At 41.0% G+C, this 22,556-nt stretch overlaps 1 protein-coding gene across 1 annotated transcript in view; it reads right to left on the bottom strand.

Annotated features, from left to right (window-relative positions):
- Nucleotides 1-2,328: 2,328 nt before the first annotated feature.
- Nucleotides 2,329-22,556, bottom strand: part of LOC132392288 (secreted frizzled-related protein 1-like) — a 150,750-nt gene continuing 130,522 nt past the window's right edge. The window contains exon 3 of the mRNA XM_059966114.1: nucleotides 2,329-4,079. Coding sequence (XP_059822097.1) covers nucleotides 3,754-4,079 — 326 coding nt within the window. The 3' untranslated portion in view covers nucleotides 2,329-3,753. The remainder of the gene's footprint in view (nucleotides 4,080-22,556) is intronic.

Here is a 22,556-nt window from a genome sequence, read left to right as displayed (position 1 = left end):
TCCAATTTCAGGGAAAAGTGCTGCATAATATTGCATCAGCACAGTCACAGTGCATGGATTGTTGAAGATATTCATACATTGAGCCTGATACTTTCAGCCTAAAAGCAGGTTTATTTTCTTTAAAGAGAGATACAGTGTGAAGTTCAGTGGTGGGATGGAGTTAAGTCTCTACCAAAGGAGGTGCAATGTGCTCCTTTCCTCCACTAGCCTGCGGGTCAGCCTTGGGCAAGGTATGGCACCTGCTTAGCCCCTGCCCCCTCCCACCCCCGATCAGTCATATAAAGCCATGGGAGCAGGTGGTGGATGGTTGTATGACCAGCTGGTGCATGTCACAAGTCATGGTTACACAACCACCATCGCCTGGTGGACAATCCCTGAAGGGTATTGTTAACTTCTGGGGACAGCCATTTCATAACGACACTGCCCAGAAGAAGGCGATGGCAAACCACTTCTGTAGAATGTACCAAGAACAATTATGGTCGCCCACGTCATACAACACAGCATATAATAACTGTGACGGCGATGCTGTCAAATATTATCCAGTAAGAATCATAAAATATCGGCAGATGCTGAAAATCTAAGATAAAAACATAGAAAGCTGGAAATACTTAGCAGTTGAGGCAGCATCTGTGGAAAACAGAGTGTGCAAGGAATTTTACCCAGTGCTTGCCAATGGATTGGTGTAAATGTGCAGCTAATTTCCCTATCTTTTTTGCAGCTCATCAGAGCCTGGCAATGCAACTCTGTACAAACAATTCTGAAGTGAATTTCCTCTTTGGGCACAGGTGAGATGAGTATAAAACTGCCCACCTGTGTTGGGGTGCAGCCAGCGTCGCTCTTATCTCCTATTTTATGTTGCACGTATTTTTGTTTCCTCCTCAGCTGTGTTGAATTGAACAGACTAAAATGAATATGTCCTTTCCTTCAAATGTCAGACAGAGGATTAAACAACTCTTAACATTTTTGTTCAATACATATGCCATTAATTATTATAGAATTACCTGGAAAACTAGTTGGGCTTTAAAATATGGATCCACTTTAGTTCAATATCACTCGATACAGCAACTGCTTCCATCTGTATGAAGACTGGCTTTCAGTCGTGAGGCTGCAGTTGTAAAATTACTTGGTTTCATCTTTGAATTTTGCTTTCCTCTTTTCTTAATGGAATGATAAACTCTCTGTTTGTAACTTTCTCCCTGAAGTGGTATTTTATAAAGATAATCCCTGCTTTCTCCTTGAAAGTTCTCTCCTGGTCTTGTAAGCTTGTAGTGATTGGCACATGGACATGAGCTCAAAATGTAGGCCTATTGATGCATGGAATCTCCTTTTTATTCAGCTGTGGTTAAGTACATGTGTACTTTCCAAGTTATACCTTAGCACCAAATCTTTCTGTAAGATACCAACTGACCCATTACATTGATGTGTGAGTTTTCACTCCCTTGTACTTGATTCCTCTTTACTGGATTGCCCCTCATGTCAACAAAGAGCCTAACGTCATTTGGCGACCCCTACCCTTCCCCTGTCTCCTATTTCTTTTTGACACAGAAAGAGGATATTTGGCCCACCAGGTCCATGCCAGCTCTCACTTATTGTCCAGTAACCTTTTCTCTGCTATTTTTTCTCCCCCTACTCACATACACTAGGAGTAATATTGATGGTTGTCCATTGTGCCCGACGATGACAGGGAACCTGTGTGGGAAAGTTCTTAAAGTGGAAGAGCTGTTGCACTGGGGCAGTTCCACTCTCTTGATGTCCAGGCCCAGTGTTACGAACAAATGTCGCAAACTGGGGTCTTCCTTGGTTGCAGAGGATGACCATGACATCTTCTGCGCCTTGTCATGCTGTTCGCTCTCCATGGAGCATTGCAGTACCGCTTTCCTGTTCATTGAATCTCATTGTAGATCTCATCTGCCCAGTTTGCCAGAGCAGATATTACATGCTAGAGCACGGACGTCCCTATCTCAACAGAGTATGAAGCTGCTGGCTACCCTCACCTATAGGAGTACAGCAAACTGTTTAATCTGTTTACGGGGGGGGGGGGGGGGTGGAATCCAACACAGTCAAAATGGAATTCAAGGTCAAGACTGAACCCTCATCGCACGAGACCTGAGTCAATGGCACTACCTGTTGCACTGTTCAATTTATGCTACAACAAAATATCAGAAGCCATTCTCAAAGTGATCTAAATAAATACCTACCAATTTTTTGTTGGTTCTGCCTATGAGACCAAGGAGCTAGATAACTGAAAGTTAGGGACTGTTGGGTATGTGGAATAGTTTGTAAGAACCAAGGTGCATCCTCACAAGCAGCAAAGATTAGGAAACAAAATTCTATTTTCAAACCAATTTATTTTTAAAAAGCAGGTCTACTTACAAGGAACTACAAATGAAGCAGCTCTTTAACTGAACAATTATCCAAAACTGTGTGACATAAGACCAGTTGAAAGCAATAGTTATCCAGATTCCTTTTCATGGCAGATTGATATACATTCACAGTGCACTTAGATCAAGAATGCAACGCATGTACATATTTAGCTATGTGTCTATGACCTTAATTCTTATAACTTTGAGTAAATGAGCTAATAACAAATTGAACCAAAATTAAAAGAATTCAGTGTGATATTGAAACACTGCATACCATTGCTTTGCTGAGAAAACATAAATCTGGAAGAAAATAAATGATTATAAAGCAAAAAAAAACAGAAACAAAACACAAAAAAAGAAGCTGCTGATAGCTAATTAAAATTTACAAGGCTTCATTTTCAGTATGTAAAAGATTTCTTGAGAAGCACCAACAGCAGTGAAGCTCAATGTCAAAATGTTTTGCTTATTGTTGTGTCTTCAAAGCTACATTAACAAAAGTAATTTCTAACTGAAGCTTCTCCTAAGGTTCTTAGTTTGTTCATTACACAGGATTCATTCCCCAAATTACTCGTAAATACTAGGTGAACATTCAAGAGGTTCAAAGCTGTCAGCCATAATAAATGAACACAGGAGTCTTTGGATGCTTTCCAACTTCCACAGCACATGAATTTTGACGAATATTTTAACTTTAAAAATATTTTGCCATTGTGCAGAGGAAGAAAGTGATGATTAGTTATTAAGTCCAAACGGCAACAGTGAGCATTTGCAGTTTGGAATTTTGGCAAGGTGCCAAGTGGTTTTCCTGACTACCCTGTGCATACCCAGAGTCCCTGAGCAAGTCTGACATCTCCAGGGGGGATTGCAGCACACTGTAATCTTGGCTGACTGCTCACGGTCCAGGCCGGACTGTATAACTCAATAAAGTTTCCAAGCCTGTTCTTGTTTGCTTTTTGTGATTCTCAGGGGGTTGCCCAAAGAACTGGGTGGTGATATGTTGATGGGGGAGAAACTGCAACAGCTCTTGTGATATTCCAAACATTATCTATTTTTTCCAACTGTTCTTCTGGCAGATGTTAGTTCTGACACCCTCCCCCTATTTTTTTTGGACAGCCTCAAACTTGGTTAAAAGCCTCAGAATTCATCATGGTACCTTTTCGTCTCAGCTTGCCCCTCCTTGCTGGCGTATTAGTCTATGCTATCATACTTATCAACAGAAAGAAACATACAAAGAATCATGTTTATTATACACAGCAAATCTAAAAAGAGGAGGGAAGAATCATAGTTCAAAGAAAAAAACATCCTATTTTATTGAGGAAAAAGAAGTTTAATTTGTTTTTTTAATGAAAGCATGTGCAAGTTCAGATGTTTGATTTAAAGAACAGGCAGATAATCATTTGAAGACCCCTTGGAATGTGGGACACACATGAGTCTTCATTTTCTTCACAGCTTTTCTCACCTCCTTACTCTTTTTATCCCACCTATGAATAACCGTCAGGAGGTTCTGTTTGTTCACCTTGCGGCCCATGATGAGGAAGTTACTGTTCAGGTTATCCAGCTGGTGGCAAGGGCAGTCTGCGCCATTCTTAATGTACAAGATAAGCTTCTTCAGGTCTTTTTTCTTCAGTGGCCCCAGCTTCAGAGGCTTTTTCTTCTTCTGCGGTATGATCTTTCGATCACCGTTCTCCTTCTTAACTTCCTTGATTTTCATTTTAAGAGCTGTAAAAGAGCGTCACAATTATTAGCTACAAGCAGTCTTTCTGGGAGAGAGTGAGTCGAATAACATCTGTATAGTACAATTATTAACTGGGGTAGAAGGAGAGAAGGATTGGTAAAAGAATAGAATAGAAATGGTGAAGATTTTTTTATTGATCTTTCAATGGAGGATTCGATAGAGTTCACCTCAAAGTGTCTTCTCAATTCACATACAATGGGAATATAAATCATAGGTGGCTATTTGGAACATCCTGTCCACGCCGGGAAAATAGGTTATTCCAGCTTTTCCATATTGGACTGTAGTTTACAGGTATGGCACGTCAGTTGTTAGAGATCCTCCCTAGGATATGGTTCTTTTCTGTTACTGCAACTGGAACAAACCACAAGTCAAAACTGCGGCTGCGATCTTAGCTCTTGCACGACGAAGATATCTGCAGCCTCCCAAAGACCAGTAAACCCATCCCTCTGGTCTTCCAAATACAGGGTCATTTGCATGGGCTTTATACGTAAATCAGGACTTCCTAAGCTAAGAAGGACCTGTCCATATAAATGCGCTGAACATTTTTGCCTCCTTTGCTCTTTTGGGCAATCAGTTCAACATTGGTAGAAAACCTCTTCCTTGATTTCTCTTTACTCCTTCTTCCCAATTTCCCAAGCCTCCACCACTGAGTTATTGACCTCTCTGCTAAGGAAAATATGTCCTTCCTTTTTGTATCCCATTGTTTAATCTTGCCTCAGCCTCCACTGATTCACAGAAAGCAACACCAAATCACATCCCATTTATGTAAAAGTCTCCAGGACTGGCAAAGTCTTTGTGATTCTCATCTGCACTGTCTCCACTGCTCTAGTAGCCACACTCTGATGAATTAATTGAATATTTAATCAGTTTCTGAGGACTTCTTGTGAGATTCCAGTTTGGCTATTAACTATAATAGAGACACTTTGGATCTTAGGCTAATTATTCTATTCAGCTAGAGTTTCAAAATAATTTATTTTAAGAGGATGGACTCAGGCCGGTTTTGAAGAAATTTAAAAGCAAAGTCTACAAAGAGCTTTATCTTCATCCATCTTCGACACCTCCAATCAGGCCTGATAGTAGTGTCAGTGCATTGTACTCGGTCTCTAAAATTCATTTCTTGGAAACTCCAGACGTACTGCAGCATACAGTTGCTATCCTGTAATGTTAGTGTTTCAGGTCAAAATTGGGAAAATGGGAAAGCAAGATAGCTTTAAATTGCTGCAAGGTGCTGTGATGGGTAGAAATAGATAGAACAATGGAAATATCTCTGAGGAGAGAAGTGCCTATGGTTATTCTGCTTGTTAAAGAGCCAGTTGGTTGATAGATTGATGAGAGCAGTTACAGAGAGGGGGGGGGGGAGGGAGAGAGAGAGGGAGAGAGAGAGTCAGACAGAAAAAGATAAAGAAAGGGTGTATAAAGACAGGGAGAGAGAAAGAAAGAAGGGAGAGAGAGTGAGATAGCGAAAGTGAGGCAGCAGAGACAAGAGAGATAAGGAGACTGGGAAAATGAAAGGAAGGAGTGAGAGAGAGGAAGGAGTCAGAGAAAAAGACATAAAGATGGAGACATAAAGAAAGAAAAGGAAGACATAGTGAGTAAGTGCAGAAAACAAAGGGCCACTTGAAAGGTGAAAAAAGTTGGTCAAAATGTTGCTGGAAATTGAAAGTGAAAGGAGAAGGCTGGTCAGTCGGACTCTGGAGAGAGAAAAACTGAGTATTACGGATACATAAACTTCAACACAAATGGTGAGTACTCATGCAAACAGAAGAAAAAATTGTTGAATTCTGTTTTCATTTTAGATTTTTGTCATCTGCAGTTTTTGATCTTCATCATCTGCTGATAATGACACCGCGATTATGAAATGCAGAAACTGGGAATAAAGAAGATGGATTGAAAGGTTTTAATTAAGAATAGAATAAAACCACAGTCTACAAAACCACATGGAAAATGGTTTCTATTAAGTAAATAAGACAAACAAGTTGGATAAATAGATGTCTTCCTGCACAATGCGCTTAAAACTGAGGCTGGATTTTTGTTCCATACCATATGTGACAGGGACCAGATACATGTCTGCTGTAACAATAACAGATTGGCATACATGGGATCATATTAATTAAAATTTAATTCCAAGCCAAGTTAGAAGGTTTTATATTAGAAAAAATGCCTTCTTCTTGTTACGACTATCAGGGAGGAGGTATAGGAGCTTAGACACACTTAGACATAAGTCCATGAACACAACCTATAATTCCTTGTTTTGCACTCTATTTATTTTGTAGTTTATTGTGATTTTATGCCTTTACACTGTACTGCTGCTGCAAAATAACAACTTCACTTCATATGCAATTGTGATAACGAGCCTTACTCCAATTCTAATTCAGAGATGGGAAAGCAGAATTTGGGATTTGCTGCCTGGATACTGTTCCCTTTAAGCTGCACGAGTGTGTGGCCACACGGTAGCTGAAACGCTCCCATGCACGTAGCCTTTGCTTCCATGCAGCTGGAATTTTATTTTATAAAACATGATATAATTTGGAAATTATGCTAAAATGATTATGAAATCTATGCTAACATAATTGTGAAGTGCCCTGTAATTAATCACGTTAATGAATATAATTCATAAATTTTCTAAGTAATTAATGTACCACAGTCTTTACTTTGAAGCATTTTAGGTCTTCAATGTATTTACATTTTTAATGTTTCAGGTTAGAAATTGTAAGAATATACACAGAATGGAAGTCAATAGCTCATTGTTAATAAATTGCCTGCCCTGCTGAATGCTGATTCTGTCTAGTCAATATTCATACAATGTATATTAAAAAAAATAAACTCTGCACAGTTTTCAGCCTTTATAAAAATTTCCTTCTCAGTTGGTCCACACAGCTATATAAAAAAATTAGAGGGACACATGTTGTGCTTCAAGGCATAACTGCAATGGAGGAGCAATTAGAATTGGCGGTGGAAGGTTATGCCCGAGGAGTGTGAGTGTTATAATGCTAGGGGGATCTAGGAAGATGAGGCCATGTAAAGAGATAACAATAGACTCAATGGCATTGCTAGTGGAGCACTGGAAGACCCAGGTTAATCCTGAACTCCGATGCAGTCCATGAAGGGTTTCCATCTTCTCCCTGTGACCACATGGGTTCCCCTGGGTGTTGTGGTTTCCTCGCACATTCCAATTGCATGCAGATTGGTAAGTCAATTGGCCACTGTAAATTGCCCACAGTGTAGAAGCGAGTGGTAGAATCTGGGTGGGGAGTTGATAGCAATATTGGAAGAATAGAAGGTGGGATTCATGTAGAATTAGGTCTTTGATGGGCAGGAGAAAGTCCCTCCAGCATTTTGTGTGTGTCACTGATGGTCAGTGTGGACCAAGCTGTCTGAAGGTCTTGCCTTTAAGCTGTATGTCTCCATGATCCTGTATAACAAACACCCAATGATCAACATCAGGCTTAAGCTATGACGTGGGCAGTAAACCTCAATGTGACATTTAAGGAGATGGAAACATTGGACAACGTTAAGAATTGAGGATTCTTGTAGTTTCCAATGAGCAATGCCATTACAACAATCAATAGCAGTGAGCTCAACAATCTCTTTGCAAAATATACTTTGTCTTCAAAGTATTGGAAAGCTTATAGTTACATTGCTGGATAACATTTTGATTCCTTACCACTTGTGCCAAAATGGCAGTAGGGGTTCTTTCCATTAATATATTTCCTACTTCCTGAATTTTATGGAGTATTCAAGTATAGTTTTGGTTGTTCTGGTCTCTGTGTTCCCTATTTAAGTTTTCTAATTATTAACAAACCAAATTAATGATACTTATATACCAGCACATTATAATATTGTAACATTTCTGAAGGAGAAGGGTAAAGTGTAGTTTTGGAGTGCCACAAGAAAGACTGGTACAAGCACCATCAAAGAGTCACGGCAGTGTACTGAGGGTGTGATGCACTACTTTTCAGGTGGAGTGTGCTCAGACAGGATCCCACTAATGTTAGGACAAGTGGAAAGATTTGTTCTTAGTGATATTTTTCAATCAATGCCACCATTACAAGCTTTTCTGGAAGCTGCAGTGAATGTAATAGATGATGTGCTGACTTCAATTTGTTAAAGACAAGGAGGCCAATTGGCCCACTGAACCCATGCCAACTCCCGAGAGAGTAATCCCATAAATCCCATATTTCCCTGGTGTATTACACCTTATCCATCTTTCACCTATCAGCTTCCCTTTGATTCTTGTCCCAATTTCCTTACACTAGGGGGTAATTTACCTTTACATGTCATCAAGAAGTGGGAGGACATGAACACCATTGGAAACTCTTCTGGTCACAGGAGAAACTATAAAATCCAAGACTGCAGTTGGGTTCAGGATAAAATCTTGGTTGCTAGAGCAATGAAGCAGCATCTCCTGCTAGACAATGAAAACTAATTCCAAACTTGTTTGTTGTATTGCTGGAGTTCAACCCAGAAAAGTGTGAAGTGATTCACTTTGGAAAGTTGAATTTGAAGGCAGAATACAGCGTTAATGGCAGGATTCCTAGCAGTGTGGAGACAGAGGGATCTTGAGATAGATCCATAGATTCCTCAATGTTACAATGCAAATTGAAAGGGTGTGGCGTATGGTGTGCTGGCCATCATTCATTGGGGGATTGAGTTCCAGAGTCACAAGGTAATGTAACTCTTTGTAACTTTTGTTAAACTGACTTGGAATAATGTGTTCAGTTCGGCTTATCTCATTACAGAAAGAATGTAAAAGCTTTAGGGAGGGTGCAGAGGAGATTTACCAGAATTCTGCCTAGATTGGAGAGCATGTCCTGGAGGATAGGTTGAATGAGTGAGGGCATTTCTCTTTGGAGTGAAGAAGAATGAGATGTGACCTGATAGAGAAGAACAAGATGATATGAGGCATAGATCAAGTGGACAGCCAGAGACTTTTCCCAGGATGGAAACTGTTAACAGTGGGCATAATTTAAGATAACTGGAGGAAGGTGTAGGGGAATGTCAGAGGTAAGTTTAAACACAGTGAGTTGTGTGCATGTGATACGGCCTGCTGGAGGTGGTGGTAGAGACAGTTAAGAAACTTTGAGACAGGCACATGGATAATAGGAATCTGAGGAAAGGGTTAGATTGATCTTAAAGGATGGTACAACATTGTGGGCTGAAGGGCCTGTTCTGTTCTCTAGTGTACTACGTTCTATCTCTTGTACAACTGAACCTACCTTGCCCTTCTGCTTGCAATGCTCTGATGATAGCTGGTGGCAGTGGGGTGTGGGTGAGGGTGAGAATGGGAGTGGGGCCAAGTTTGTGGAAATGGGCATTTTGATCAGTCATGGGATAACATCTTGGACCATCTGGGTCTGAGAATGAGCAGTGGGTGGAGGGAGAGTGATGGTATCAATGGAGGGGCACTAGGAAAGACCTTCTTATGGTCCCATCTGGTGCTGTACTACGAAAGAGAAATTGAGCTTGTCAACACATAATATAGACTAATTTCCCCTGCATTGAGGATTGATATTTCTTGGTGGATGTCTGATTGTGAAACCCTTGCAGAGATGCTCAAAGGACTTAGAATCATAGAAACCCAACTCATATGGTGCCCACCGAGCAAATCCCATTTGCCCGCATTTGGTCCATACCCCTCTAAGCTCTTCCAAACATCTTACTTGATCTTTTAAATACTGTTATTGTACCTGCCTCAACCACTTCCTGCAGTGTGTCACTCCATATGTGCACCATGCTCGATGTGAATTTGCCCCTCAGGTCACTTCCAAATCTTTCACCTCTCACCTTAGACCTATCCCCTCTGGCTTTTAGTTCCCTTCCTTTGGGACTAAAGTCTGTGCATTCATCCTATCTAGATCCATCATGATTCTATACATCACAAAACTCCAAGTCTAATATTTGGATTTAGAGGTAAGAACTCAATAACAGTGGTTAGCTCATTTCACTATGGCTTAAATGCCCTTTCCCGTGTGAGACACTAAAATGAACAGTGACCCAAATTTCTTGATCATAAGCTGATCACTTTCACACTGTTGTCCTGAGGGACCATATTTCCTCTCAGTACAAATAATTTCATTCATGATGCCATGCAAAAATAATGGCTAGAGTGGGTTTAAATTTCATACATGTTGGTTCCATATTATTCCTTTGCTTTCTCCTATTATTGGCATGTTAACCTGTTAATTATTGAACTGAGTAGGTGGAGGAATTGAATGCTGATCCTATGTGTAAAGTAAAGTTTATATTCCTAGTGTGAATGACTAACTGAGTTTAAATTCATCAGTGGCAGTGTTAGGATTTGAACTCAAGTTTCTGCAACAATTGTTCAAGGTTCCGGATTCTAGGCCCAAGAACTTGTGCTCTTAGCTTCCTTCAATCAAACAAATAGGGTTGCTAACCTTGGGGCCTGACAGTAGGAAGACTGTCGCTGCCCACAGAGTACCAGCCCTTGTATGGAAGTAATTAATGGTTTGCAGCACAGTAGAGCCATTAGAGCATGAGAAGGTGGGTTGCAAATGCAGGACAGACCCTCCTTAATTGATCCTGTTGTTTTTTGTTCAATTCCTTGTGTTCCACCCCACACAACCAAAACCTCAGTGCAGTTGTTACATGTTAGTGGATTTCAATTACTACTGTGCACTAATTAAGTGGTGTCGTTATCTGCAGCTGATTTTGTGAAATCGTCCTCCTGGGAGAGAGACTCTCGTGCAGGGAGTCCATATCTGGAAAAACTTAAACGCACAAAAGGAAGGAAGGTTTTTCAGTGTATAGAGTGTGCTGTTGTTGGCAAAGAAGACTCCCTACCAGGAACACAATTCCATAAAACCAGATTTTCAGGCTTATAAAAATTAGTAGCTTATTTCTAAAAGGTTTGCTTCAGGACAGTTTTTGAGGAATACTGAGGTTATTTGCATTATAGCACTGCTAAAATAAATCCAAAAACTTTAGATTTATAAGTTTTTTTTTGCTGGGCACTGTTAAAAAAGGGAAGCAGAGGGGTTAGGTCCTAAAGTGCTGAGTTATGTCTTAAAGAGGTACATCCATGAAACAGGCCCTTCAGTCTACTGAGTCGATGCTGAACATCAACCATCCTTTTACACTCCTTCTACATTGATTCCATTTTTTCTGTTCTTACCACATTCTTCTCAACTCCCACCCCAGAATTAATCCCATTTAGTGTACCACGTGATGGCCAAAGCTTCCTCCTCCCCATCACTTGACCATCAAAAATGATATCAACACTGTCTTTATATTGTGCAAGAGGAGTGGAACTCACTAAAATTAGGACTTGGTATAATTGTCTGATGAATGGCAAGGAAGAAGACTATACCATTGCCACCACCAGCCAATGAGGTAGCCAGCTGCAGTTCAGTTCATGATATCACGCTTTTGAAAGAAGCCAAGGCTTTTGAGAGGTTGCAGGAGATTGAACAGGAGCAGACCATGGATGTCAGTAATGACTGGGTATATTGGGACTAAGAGGGTGACCATACGACATAGGAAGAGAATTGGGACATCCAGCTCATCATGTTGAGGCTCCATAAGGCACTTTTGAGACCACACTTGGAGTACTGTGTGCAATTTTGAGCTCCTTATTTTAGAAAGGACATACTGACATTGGAGAGAATTCAGAGAAGATTCATGAGAATGATTCCAGGAATGAAAGGGTTGCTGTGCGAGGAACTGCTGGCAGCTCTTGGGCTGTATTCCCTGGATCTCATAGAATCATTCCAAATGTTAAAAGGCCTGAACAGATTAGATATGGTAAAGTTATTTCCCATGGAAGGGGATTCTAAGACAAGAGGGCACAACTTCAGGATTGAAGGACGTCCTTTTAGAACTGAGATGCAGAGAAATTACGTACTTTAGTCAGAGGGTGGTAAATCTGTGGAATTTGTTGTCACGAGCGGCTGTGGAGGCCAAGTCATTGGGTGTATTTAAGGCAGAGATAGATAGGCTCTTGATTAGCCAGGGCATCAAAGGGTATGGGGAGAAAGCAGGGGAGTGGGGATGACTGGATGAAGTGGATCAGCCCATGATTGAATGGTGGAGCAGACTCAATGGGCTGAATGGCCTACTTCTGCTCTTAAATCTTATGGTCTTATGTCTATTCTGCCAGTCTATAATGGCTGATTTATTGTCCCTCTGAATGTCAGGACAGGTTACTCAGAGGCATGAAGTGCTTTGCTTGGCTGAGGTTAGGGGCACTGCCTTCCATGACGTGAAGGCTAGAATGAAGATTTTGGCAAAAAAAAATGATGTGAGAAGACTATAGTTTTTTTTTTATTGTGTTGCTTTAGCCTGCAATTCACTGGCAGAAAGCATGGTCGAAAGTTACTCATATTTCTCCTATTTTCTTGTGACTTGGACAATAAGATGGACTCATATCATTATGATTTTACTGTTTACCTGCACTGAACTTTTTCCATGGCTGTTCTACCTTATTCCACATTCTGTTATTGTTTTATGTTGTTTTACCTCAAAGTACTGGGTGATCTGTTTGAAGTGAATGCAAGGCAAGATTATCACTGTATCTCAGTACATGTGATCGTGATAAACCAATACCAATTTCAGTAATAAGGTAAGGTAAGGTCTGAAATAAGGCTGCTATTGTGTGGAATGGAAGACATGGAATTAAACAAAACAATGATTGCATTCATTAACTTTACATCTCTGTAATTAATGGTGAGCTTGAAACCAACGATACATGAGGCAATGTTGCAAGAGCTGGCAAGTGGGAATAATAAAGGTAGGTAGCTGGTGGCTGAATTGAATTAAAAATACACTTGGACTAAGATGTTAACTGTCCTGTGCTATCACTAGTGGGATCATCAGTTGTTCTGTTACCTGTCTTCGGGGGTATTGGCCCGCTTATGATCAAGACTCCCTCAAGGTGTTGGGCCAGCAGTGCTAAAGGACCACCTCCCACTGGTGAGCTTAAAAACTTGGCAACTGCCTCTATCAGATTTGTTGGTCGCTTCCATCCAACAGATAGTCTACCCTTCAGGTGTCTATGCAACTACTAAAGGGTTTGCAAAAGATGGATACACTGGTAGCTGGTGGCTGACACAAAGTGATAGAACGCTTCAGCACAAGAACAGGACATATTAAGAGCACATGGCACGGACATATTAAGCCAGAAGACCTGCTTCTCTCTTTTATGGCTCCATAAGTCTACGGATGCCATTTGACCTTTTGAGTTTATGCTGGTGTGGGAGCTGTGGTAAGGCAAGGGTTAAAAACAATATCTAGCCAAGGATGACTGTGGCAGTGTATAGTCAACCGAGACAAGGGAGATCTTTGATGTGAGACTGCTGGATCTACCCTTGCTTACTATAGACAAGGTAGGCGAGGATGACTGTGACTGTGTAAATTCAAACTCTGTGAGTGGAGCCCCTGAAGTGAGACTCTTTCTGGAAATATCTTTGAAGTACATAGTTTCCCTTTACACAGTGGGGGAGGGGGATACGGAGGCAGATGAGATAAAAATGTATAGAAAGATGCGAAACACATCCAACAGCTAAGGGCTAGTTCCTTTACTAACTTCAAAGTAACATCGGCTGTCACTTTGTAGTTTCTATTGACTTTTAACACCTCTAACGTGATTGATCTTGCAAGTAAGGATAGCTTACATACGTAAACATACACAATCTACCCATGTGGTCAATGTCCATAATTGTTAAGACAATTCTATATAAACATGGCATTTTTATTTTCAGAACAGTGTGGTGACAGGGGCCATGGTGTTCTCCATGTGTGTAAGTAAAATAAAGTGTGGCCTAGTCATAAGAGTGTGTGTGTTCAGGGTCCAGTTACTAATTTAATTTTATTATCAGTGATGGCACCGGCTCTCAGTATATCTACAGCAGTCCCATTCCTCTGCTTACTTCTCTGTAGCCTTTCTCACTCACATGTCCTTCAACTCCCATCTGCCCATTTTGCCCCAAACATGTAACAAGGGAAATAATAGGAGCAAGACCTTGTGGCAACAGGGAAAATTTGCAAACTCAGCACCAGTGCCAGATGAAATCGGGATCTAAGCTGACTTTCTGGGGCTGTGACACAGCAGCAAAACGATATTTGATAAATGTTTGATAGGAAAAAGTGGAAGAAGGGGGAATGGATGGGCTGAGCACTTTACACCATGTTGTGTGGCCTTACAATTATTATCCTTGCCATCTCTTTCTCTTTGCAGTAACAATTAGTCCATTGAAGAAGAAGACAAACAAATTTCACACGGTAGGAACAGTAGCATAAGAAGCAATTGTTCCTTTAAGTCTACTCTATCACTACTAATTTTCAGCACCTTTTTCCAGCACTGTCCCCATAGTCCTTGATTCTCTTAATGCCCAGAAATCTTAAATTTAAATGAGCTCCATGACTGAGCTTCCAAGCCCACCAGGATAAGGAATTCCAAAGATTCACTATTAACTGAAGTAAGTGATTTCTACTCATCTCAGTCCTAAATAATCAATTTCTTATTTTCAGCCTGTGTTCCCTGGTCATAGATGGGGTGACACGGTAGCACAGTGGTTAGCAGAACACTTTACAGTACCAGAGACCCAGTTTCAACTCCTGTTGCTGCCTGTAAAGTGCACGTTCTCCCCATGAATGTTTGGGCTACGGTTTCCTCCCACAGTCCAAAGATGTATCAGCTGGTAGATTAATTGATATTAGACTGGGATTGCTGGATGGTACAGCTTGAGGGTCCAGAAAGGCCCTCCTGCTCCTCCTGCTGTATCTCAATAAATAAGTAATTGAATGCCTTAGCATTGGGAAACCTTTGCCTTTCACTCAATTCATCAAGCTCCTTAACAACTTTGCAAGTTTTAGAGAGGCCTCCTCTGAACTTTTTTCCAAACTCTAGGACTTCAACCATCTCTGGAATCAGTCCTTTGCCTACCAGCCTTCTGTGACAGTGCATCCATTCTTTGGTAAGGAGACCATAAGACCTTACGACATCGGAGCAGAAATTGGCCGTTCAGCCCATTGAGTCTGCTTGACCATTGCAGTGTGACTGGTTCATTTCCCCTCTCAACCCCATTCTCCTGCATTCTCCACATAGCCTTTGAAGCCACTACTAATCAGGAAGCTACCAATCTCTGTTTACCTATAACCAATTACTTGGCCTCGACAACTGACTGCAATAATGAATTCCACACATTCACCACGTGCTGGCTCAAGAAATTTATCTTACTTTCTGTTCCAAAGGGATGTCCTTCTGAGTTTCCACCCAAGCTTGGAGGTGAAGACTAAAAGGAACAGCCACATACAATTGCAGAATAAGACCTCCTTACACCTGTAATCATACCCTCTTGTAATAAATTTTTAAATTCTTGCTGCATGAATGTTGGTCTTTGACATCTTGAGTACAAAGACCCTCTGAATATTAACCACAGCAGGAAGAATGGCAGCAGTACCCACATTAATGGAGCTGCAGGCTGCTAGTAGCACTGCATCAGTAAACCAGCCAGCATAATCAAAAACTATACCCATTGTGAGCACGCTCTCTTCCCTTCTTCCATTGAGCAGAAGATACAAAAGCCTGATAGCTTGTACCACCGAGGTAACTCTGCACAACTGCAGTTGCCAACTATGTAGGTTATTGCAAACTTTATTCATGTCCACAGGGTGTAATGTTCCCCTGAAATATTGGGGTTGCTTTCTTCAATTTTTTCTTCAAAACTGTGAGTATATAGTCCATGCTAACTCTTCAATGCAGTCCATGATCCTGAGAGGACCTGGCTCGGTGGTCAGGTTCAATACAGGGTGGAAATATGATCAGATGGGATGCCTAGATGTTCAGACAGGCTGGTGCTCTTTGGTAGAATTTGCTCCACTCTGACAGAACAGCTTAGTAGTTCCTCCAGGTCAGTACGATTTACTACATGTTTCCTCTTTCTTCATCAGTGATGACATGCATGAAGCATAGCATGTCTTTTGTTCCAGTTTTCTGCAAATGCCTTCCCATCAGATCAGCCACAGAATAACCTGGAAGACCTTGTGTTCAATGTCGATTGGTTGTAATCAGATGTGGCTTTTAATTTTATACCTAGGAAAACATTTTTATAGAACTTTTGAAGATTTAATTAAATGCTGTTTGGAGATATTGATAAATTGGCTGATATGTTTCCAACATAATAAAACTTGAACACACATCAAAAATTCTTCATTGGCTGTGAAGCTCTTTGGGACATCTCAGCATTAGGAAAGGCACTACATCAATGACAACCTGTCCTTTCCCTCCTCATTAAGCATGTTCTCTTCAGGATTGACTGATTAAATGTTCTAAATGTAACTTAATTAAGTCAAGGGCATCTGCTGTCAGGTCTAACTCTTAAAATACATGACGTTACAGTGGCAAATCAAATCTACAGTTGGTTTTTGTACAACACACTTTTCAGACTGCACACTAGAGAAAAGAAACAAAATTATGTTTGGCAGATACTGGAAAGCCACTACAAAGTCTCATTATTATATATTTTTTCTCTTTCTGGGCTTTCTTTGCTTCTTAATTGCAAAGCAAAATGTACTTGCAATGTCTCTGGAGGCATCTGATGAAAGAACAACTAAAGAAATGAATGAGATGCAGACATTGACCAGTGTAACATTTGACTATACAATAGTGTAGTAGTGCTTCCAGAATGCAACAAAAGAAGCAAAGACAGGTGTAGACCATTCAGGCCACCATGTCCACCCTACTTACAAGTTCAGATCTGCTCTTTAACCTCAGTACTACTTTGCTGCTCAAATCCCAATTCCCCAATTCCTTCGGTATTAAACAATCTGCTCTTGAATGACAGAATATCTGCAACTCTCTTGGGCCCAGAATTCCAAATATTCACCAATCTCTGCTTGAAGAAACTTCATTTCATCTCCATCCCGAGTGGCTGTATGTGACCCTGACGCTGGCCAGGGGGAAGCGTCAACTCCGCATCTACTGTGCTGAATCCCATTTGAGTTTTGAACATTTTGGTAAGACCCCTCTCAGTTTCCTAAAACTAAGAGAGTATAGGGTCAGGCTGCTTAACTTCTCCTTACCCAAAAAACTTCCTATCCCTGGAGTTAAACTTCATTGCATGCTTTACGTTGCAAGTATACTTTTTCCTTGTTAGCCAGACCAGGCCATGCACAATACTCCAGATGTAGTCTCACCAGGGCCCAATAAAGCTGGAACAAGGCATCTACTGCCCTCAAATCCTCTTGCAATAAAGGCTAATGAATAATTCCACTCCCAATTGCTTGCTGTACATTGGTGTTAACTTTCAGTAAATTGAGTACAAGGATACCAATGGCTCGCTAAAGTCCACCGGCTCAGAAACTTTCAGCATTTAAAAATAACACCAACTTTCAGCTTTCTGGTGTCTTTTGGGCCAGTGCAATGCACATCATCAAGAAAAGCTATATAGGGACTAAACAGAATGAGAGAGTGCAGCACATTGTAGACTACTTAGAAGACAAACTTGTAGAACTTGCAAACGATGGACTTATAGTACTGTTTAAAATGATGAGTGGCATAACTAAGGTGGATGCCAACAGCCTTTTCCCTAGGGTAGGGGGCATGGGTTTTGGGTGAGAGGGGAAAGATCTTAACGGGACTTGACGGCTAACTAAAATCTCAGGGTGGTATCCTGCATACATACTTTGATACTAAATGTACTTTAAATCATTGGACAGTTCGGATGCTCCTGCTGTCATAAGAACATATTATTATGCATCTGCTGTTCTGTAGAGATTGGGCTTGGGGATGCGCTTGTTGCTGATTGGTCTGGGTTGACCATGTGCTATTATTGTGTGGTCAGCCCAATCCAATCACATCTGGAAAATGTCATGGTGCTGTGCACACAAATTGCTGTCTACAAGTAGCTCATTCTGTGGTCAGCATGTAGCATAGCTAGTTATCAAATCACCCGCAGCTGACCCCACGCAGAACTCACCACCCAGTCTTCACACGCATGTGTTCCAACTGCCTCCTCTATTGCGGCTCTCCATCTGAACTGAAATCCTAGTTCACATTCATTCCTAACTCCCTGCTTTTGAGAAATATAGGGGATCCATTGTAACCATTAATTTTTCTCACTACATGAATGAGCTTACTTAGCAGTGGAGTGGCATACCCTTGAGATAAATTCAGTCCAGAAGTGAACTGATTTGATAAACCCAGCCATTTTCTTTCCGGTCTCAGTCATAATTCCAGTCAAACCTGAGTTCTGAAGTTTTACTGAAATGCATGACGATGAAAATAATCTTTGATTACCGGCTATTACTTCAGGCTGGGCAAAGAGCATCTTGCAAACTAAGTGGCAAACTCATCACTCTTCTGCAGGATTCAGTAGCCTTTGGAGTGTTTACAAATGTCAATACAATTCAGATAAAATTCTGCATGCATTTTCTCATACTAATAGAATGGTATATAGATTCATATAGTTTAACAGCCCCTTTCGTCCCGCCGTTCCATGCTGATCAAGTGACCATCTGAGCTAATCCCATCTACCCATATCTCTCCAAACCTTCACTATCCATAGGGCCATCCAAATCCCTTTATAATGGAGTATATATATATGCCTTAACCACTTCCTCTGGTGGCTCATTCCATGTATGGACCACAGTCTGGTTAAAAATTTTGCCCTCATGTTTCTGTTGAATATTTCCCCCCTCAACTTAATCTACGCCCTCTAGTTCTTGATTCCTAACCCTGAACATAGACTATGTACATTCACACTATGTGTGCTCCTCACAATTATGCGCACCTCTGTAAGGTTACCTTTCACCCTCCTGCACTCCAAGGCTCAACCTTGCCATATAACCAAATTCCCTGTGTCCTGGAACATCTTTATAAACCTTAACTGTTCCACCTCTTAAAATAACTTGCCACAATTATGCTGTGTTCTGTAAGTGTATTTCCCCTACAAGGCAGCAACTGCTGGGAAAGGGCAATTAGATCCACCACTATCCAACACAAGCCGGGGAACGCGCTAAGATGGTAGCATGATATTAATATGCAGCAGCCTCTCCGGACTCTGGATTTGGGGATTACCAAACGTTATGTGGATGTTCCGGTGTAGTCTGTTTTGCCGTGTGCTTTTGTGATATCATTCTGGAGAACGTTGTCTCACTTTTTAACTGCATTGCATTCTAAATGACAATGAACTGAAACTGAACTGAACTGATATCTTTCAAAAGAGCGCCACTCAAGAAGTTCCATACAAAGCAGCCTAAATCACCATCCTAAACATCCTCCCCTTCCATCTGTGGCTGTGGAGTGTGCTTTCTAGAAATGTAGTGCACTCACTTGAGCTACACTGATGGTACTTTATATACCTACATCCTACACCACTAAGATTGCTGATGGATGAATGCACCTACCACCACAGGTCTCTGCCAAGTTGCAGCTTCGAAATTTATTGCTGGTCTAAATCCTGGACCCCAAAGCATTGTGAGAACACCTTCACTGGAAGGGCCACAACTGTACAGGAAGGTGATCCGCCACCACCTTCTCTATGCCTGTGAAGAACAGGCGATGTGAACAGTGTAAGCCCAAGGCACTGAACCAAGCCCCAACCAGAGTGTTTAGACTGACATCAGGTTCCCAATCTCACTTGAAATATGAATAGGCCATTCTGCCCAATTAGTCCATACTGGCACTTATGGTCCATTTGAACTTCACCCTGTCTCCCCTCATCTACTTCTACAAACATATTTGTAATGGGGAAGCAGAGTAGTGTTACACTGAAGTATACATGAATTTTATATCAAAGGGGACAAGGAATTTATGTAATCATTTGAACCCCAATAACTGCACTTTGGGGCCAACAACATTGATGTGAAACTTTTTGCTGTGGAAGCATGTGCGATGATCCAAACTGTGCTTCGAACAGCACTCCTGATCATGAATGCTTTTGTGTAGGTTTTTCCATCCTGGGCCAATGCTCCTTGCATTTACTTCATATCCACAGAAATGACTGAACACTGGAACACATGCCACCCAACTTGATGATGGAAGATCTGTGTATTTTATTACGTTGATCATGTATGACAGCCCAAGTGCCCAGAGATTATTGTTTCATCATGTGGATTGTTGACTTGGCAGAACACTGCCCAAAGGATACTGCAATTTCCGATACAAAGCAATTTCACCCTTGCACAGGAAAATAACAACACTGACTTGTATTTATGTAGCAACTTTAATATATTAAAATACCCCAGGCATTTTGCAGATGTACATTCAGACTAAAGTATATTGGCGGTAAGCCAGAGAAGGCACTATTTCAACAATGAGCAACAGTTAGTCAAAAGACAAAAGTTTCATACAGGAGAGGCAGAGCGGTTTAGGCACTGGTGTGCATTGTACTTGTCTGCACTCTGCATTCTAAAGGCCTGTTTTGATGTGCACTCTATACCACCTATGTTCATGTAAGCATGTGCTAACATTTGCTGTGCAGGAACGTAAAAACCTCTTGACCCTCTGTCTGCAACCACTTACAATGTCTCTTGTCTGCCTTTTATAATAAAACACAGCTGTACTCCTCAACACAAATTTCAAAATCTCCAAGTAGTTTAAAATATATCTGTAGAAGAAGAATTTGTGTTTACATTGAGGGTTTACTGAATTCAAGAGAGGAAAGGAAACAAAGCGTTTTTTGCAGTGCCAATTATTTTACAGCTATTTGGCAACATCATTTGTTTGCAATTGAGCAACACTGATGTAACATGCAGCTTGTGTGTGTAACACAGAACTCTTGCGCAGATCCAAAGGTAAAGTAGTTTCGCAAATTGTTTTGCGAGCACAATCACATTCCTTAATTTTCAGTGTCTCAAGTAGAAGTGTTACCTTCGGAACTGGGAATTAATTACGAATATTGAGTTACTTTACTTCCAATGAGAAGCAAGGTACCACAACACTTGGAATCAACAATGAGAAAATAGCATTTTTCTCTAACCTTGTAAGATGTTTTGCAGAATTTCCTGTGAAATGCCCACTGCTCTCAAATTTTGGTTCATCAGGATCTTCATACCCCAGCGACTGTGAGGTCATCAGGATGACTGGTAGCCAATCACACTTTAGAATCCCCATGGGCAACAAACTGGGAAGCCATAAGCACAATTTTTAACTAAATTATGAAGTGTTTCACAGAGACTGAAATCAAATTTTGATCGCATACGTATGATGAAAGTGGGTGAAGAACGAGATAAAAATTTAAATATCTAAAAAATAGAACTTTAAGTCTCAAAGTTCAAAGTAAATTTATTATCGAGTTTCAAAATTCAAGATTCATTTATTATCAAAAAAAGTATAAATTATGCAACCTTGACTTGCTTGCTCAGAGGCAGCCACAAAGCAAGAAACATGAAAGAACTCAATTTAAAAAAAAATAAAAAATAAAAATAGACCATAATAAAAATAAAAATAAACGGTAAGACATTGGAGCAGAATTCTGATATTTGGCCCATCTAGTCTGCTCAGCTATTCAATCATGGCTGATCGTTTTCTCCCCTCCTCAATCCATTCCCCGGCCTTCCCTCCGTAACCTTTGATTGCATGTCCAGTCCAGAATCTATCAATCTCTGCCTTACCCAACAACGTGGCCTCCACAACTGCCTGTGGTAACAAATTCCACAAATTCACCACCCTCTGGCTCAAAAAATTTCTCCTCATCTCTGTTTCAATGAATGCTGCTCTATTCTGAGGCTGTGCCCTCTTGTCCTAGACTCCCCCATCCTTTCCACATCAGCTTTGTCTAGGCCTTTCAACATTGAAAAGATTTCAATGAGAACACCCCCCCCACCCCCGTCCTAAATTCCAGCAAGTACAGATCCAGAGCCATCAAAAGTTCCTCGTATGAGAAAACTTTCATTCCCGGATTCATCCTTGTGAACCCCTCTAGACTCTCCCCAATGCCAGCATGTCTTTTCTTAGAGAAGGAGCCCAAAACTGTACACAATACTCAAGTTGAGGCCTCACCAGTGCCTTATAAAGCCTCAGTATCATATCTCTGCTCTTGTATTGAAGACCTCTTGAAATGAAAGCTGACATTGCATTTGCCTTCCTCACCACAGCCTCAACCTGCAAGTTAACCTTTAGGGTGTTCTGCACAAGGACTCCCAAGCTCCTTTGCATCTCAGATTTTTGGATTTTCTCCCTGTTTAGAAAACAGTCTGCACAATGGAAGAACAACACTTGATACGTAAGAGAAGAAAAACACCAAAATCATGCAAACAACAGCATTCCTAACCAAAGCGGAGTCCTCTGATCCAAACCCCGGAGCAAGCCAGAGTTGGCCCAAAGTTCTCCTGATAGTGGACATGCAGCACAGCGGTCGGGTAGTTTGGAATCTCATGAAAATCTTAACTGTAATAAAAGTTAATATATCCAGATCCTAGAATACAGAACTTAGAACTGTATAGCATAAGAACTGGCCCTTCAGCCCATGAAAGCTTTGCCAACCATGATGCCAATTTAA

This window comes from Hypanus sabinus, chromosome 1 (genome assembly GCF_030144855.1).
Source record: "Hypanus sabinus isolate sHypSab1 chromosome 1, sHypSab1.hap1, whole genome shotgun sequence".
Classification (NCBI taxonomy): Eukaryota; Metazoa; Chordata; class Chondrichthyes; order Myliobatiformes; family Dasyatidae; genus Hypanus; species Hypanus sabinus.
Note: the sequence above shows the minus strand (reverse complement) of the source record. Positions and strands in the feature narration are given on the sequence as shown.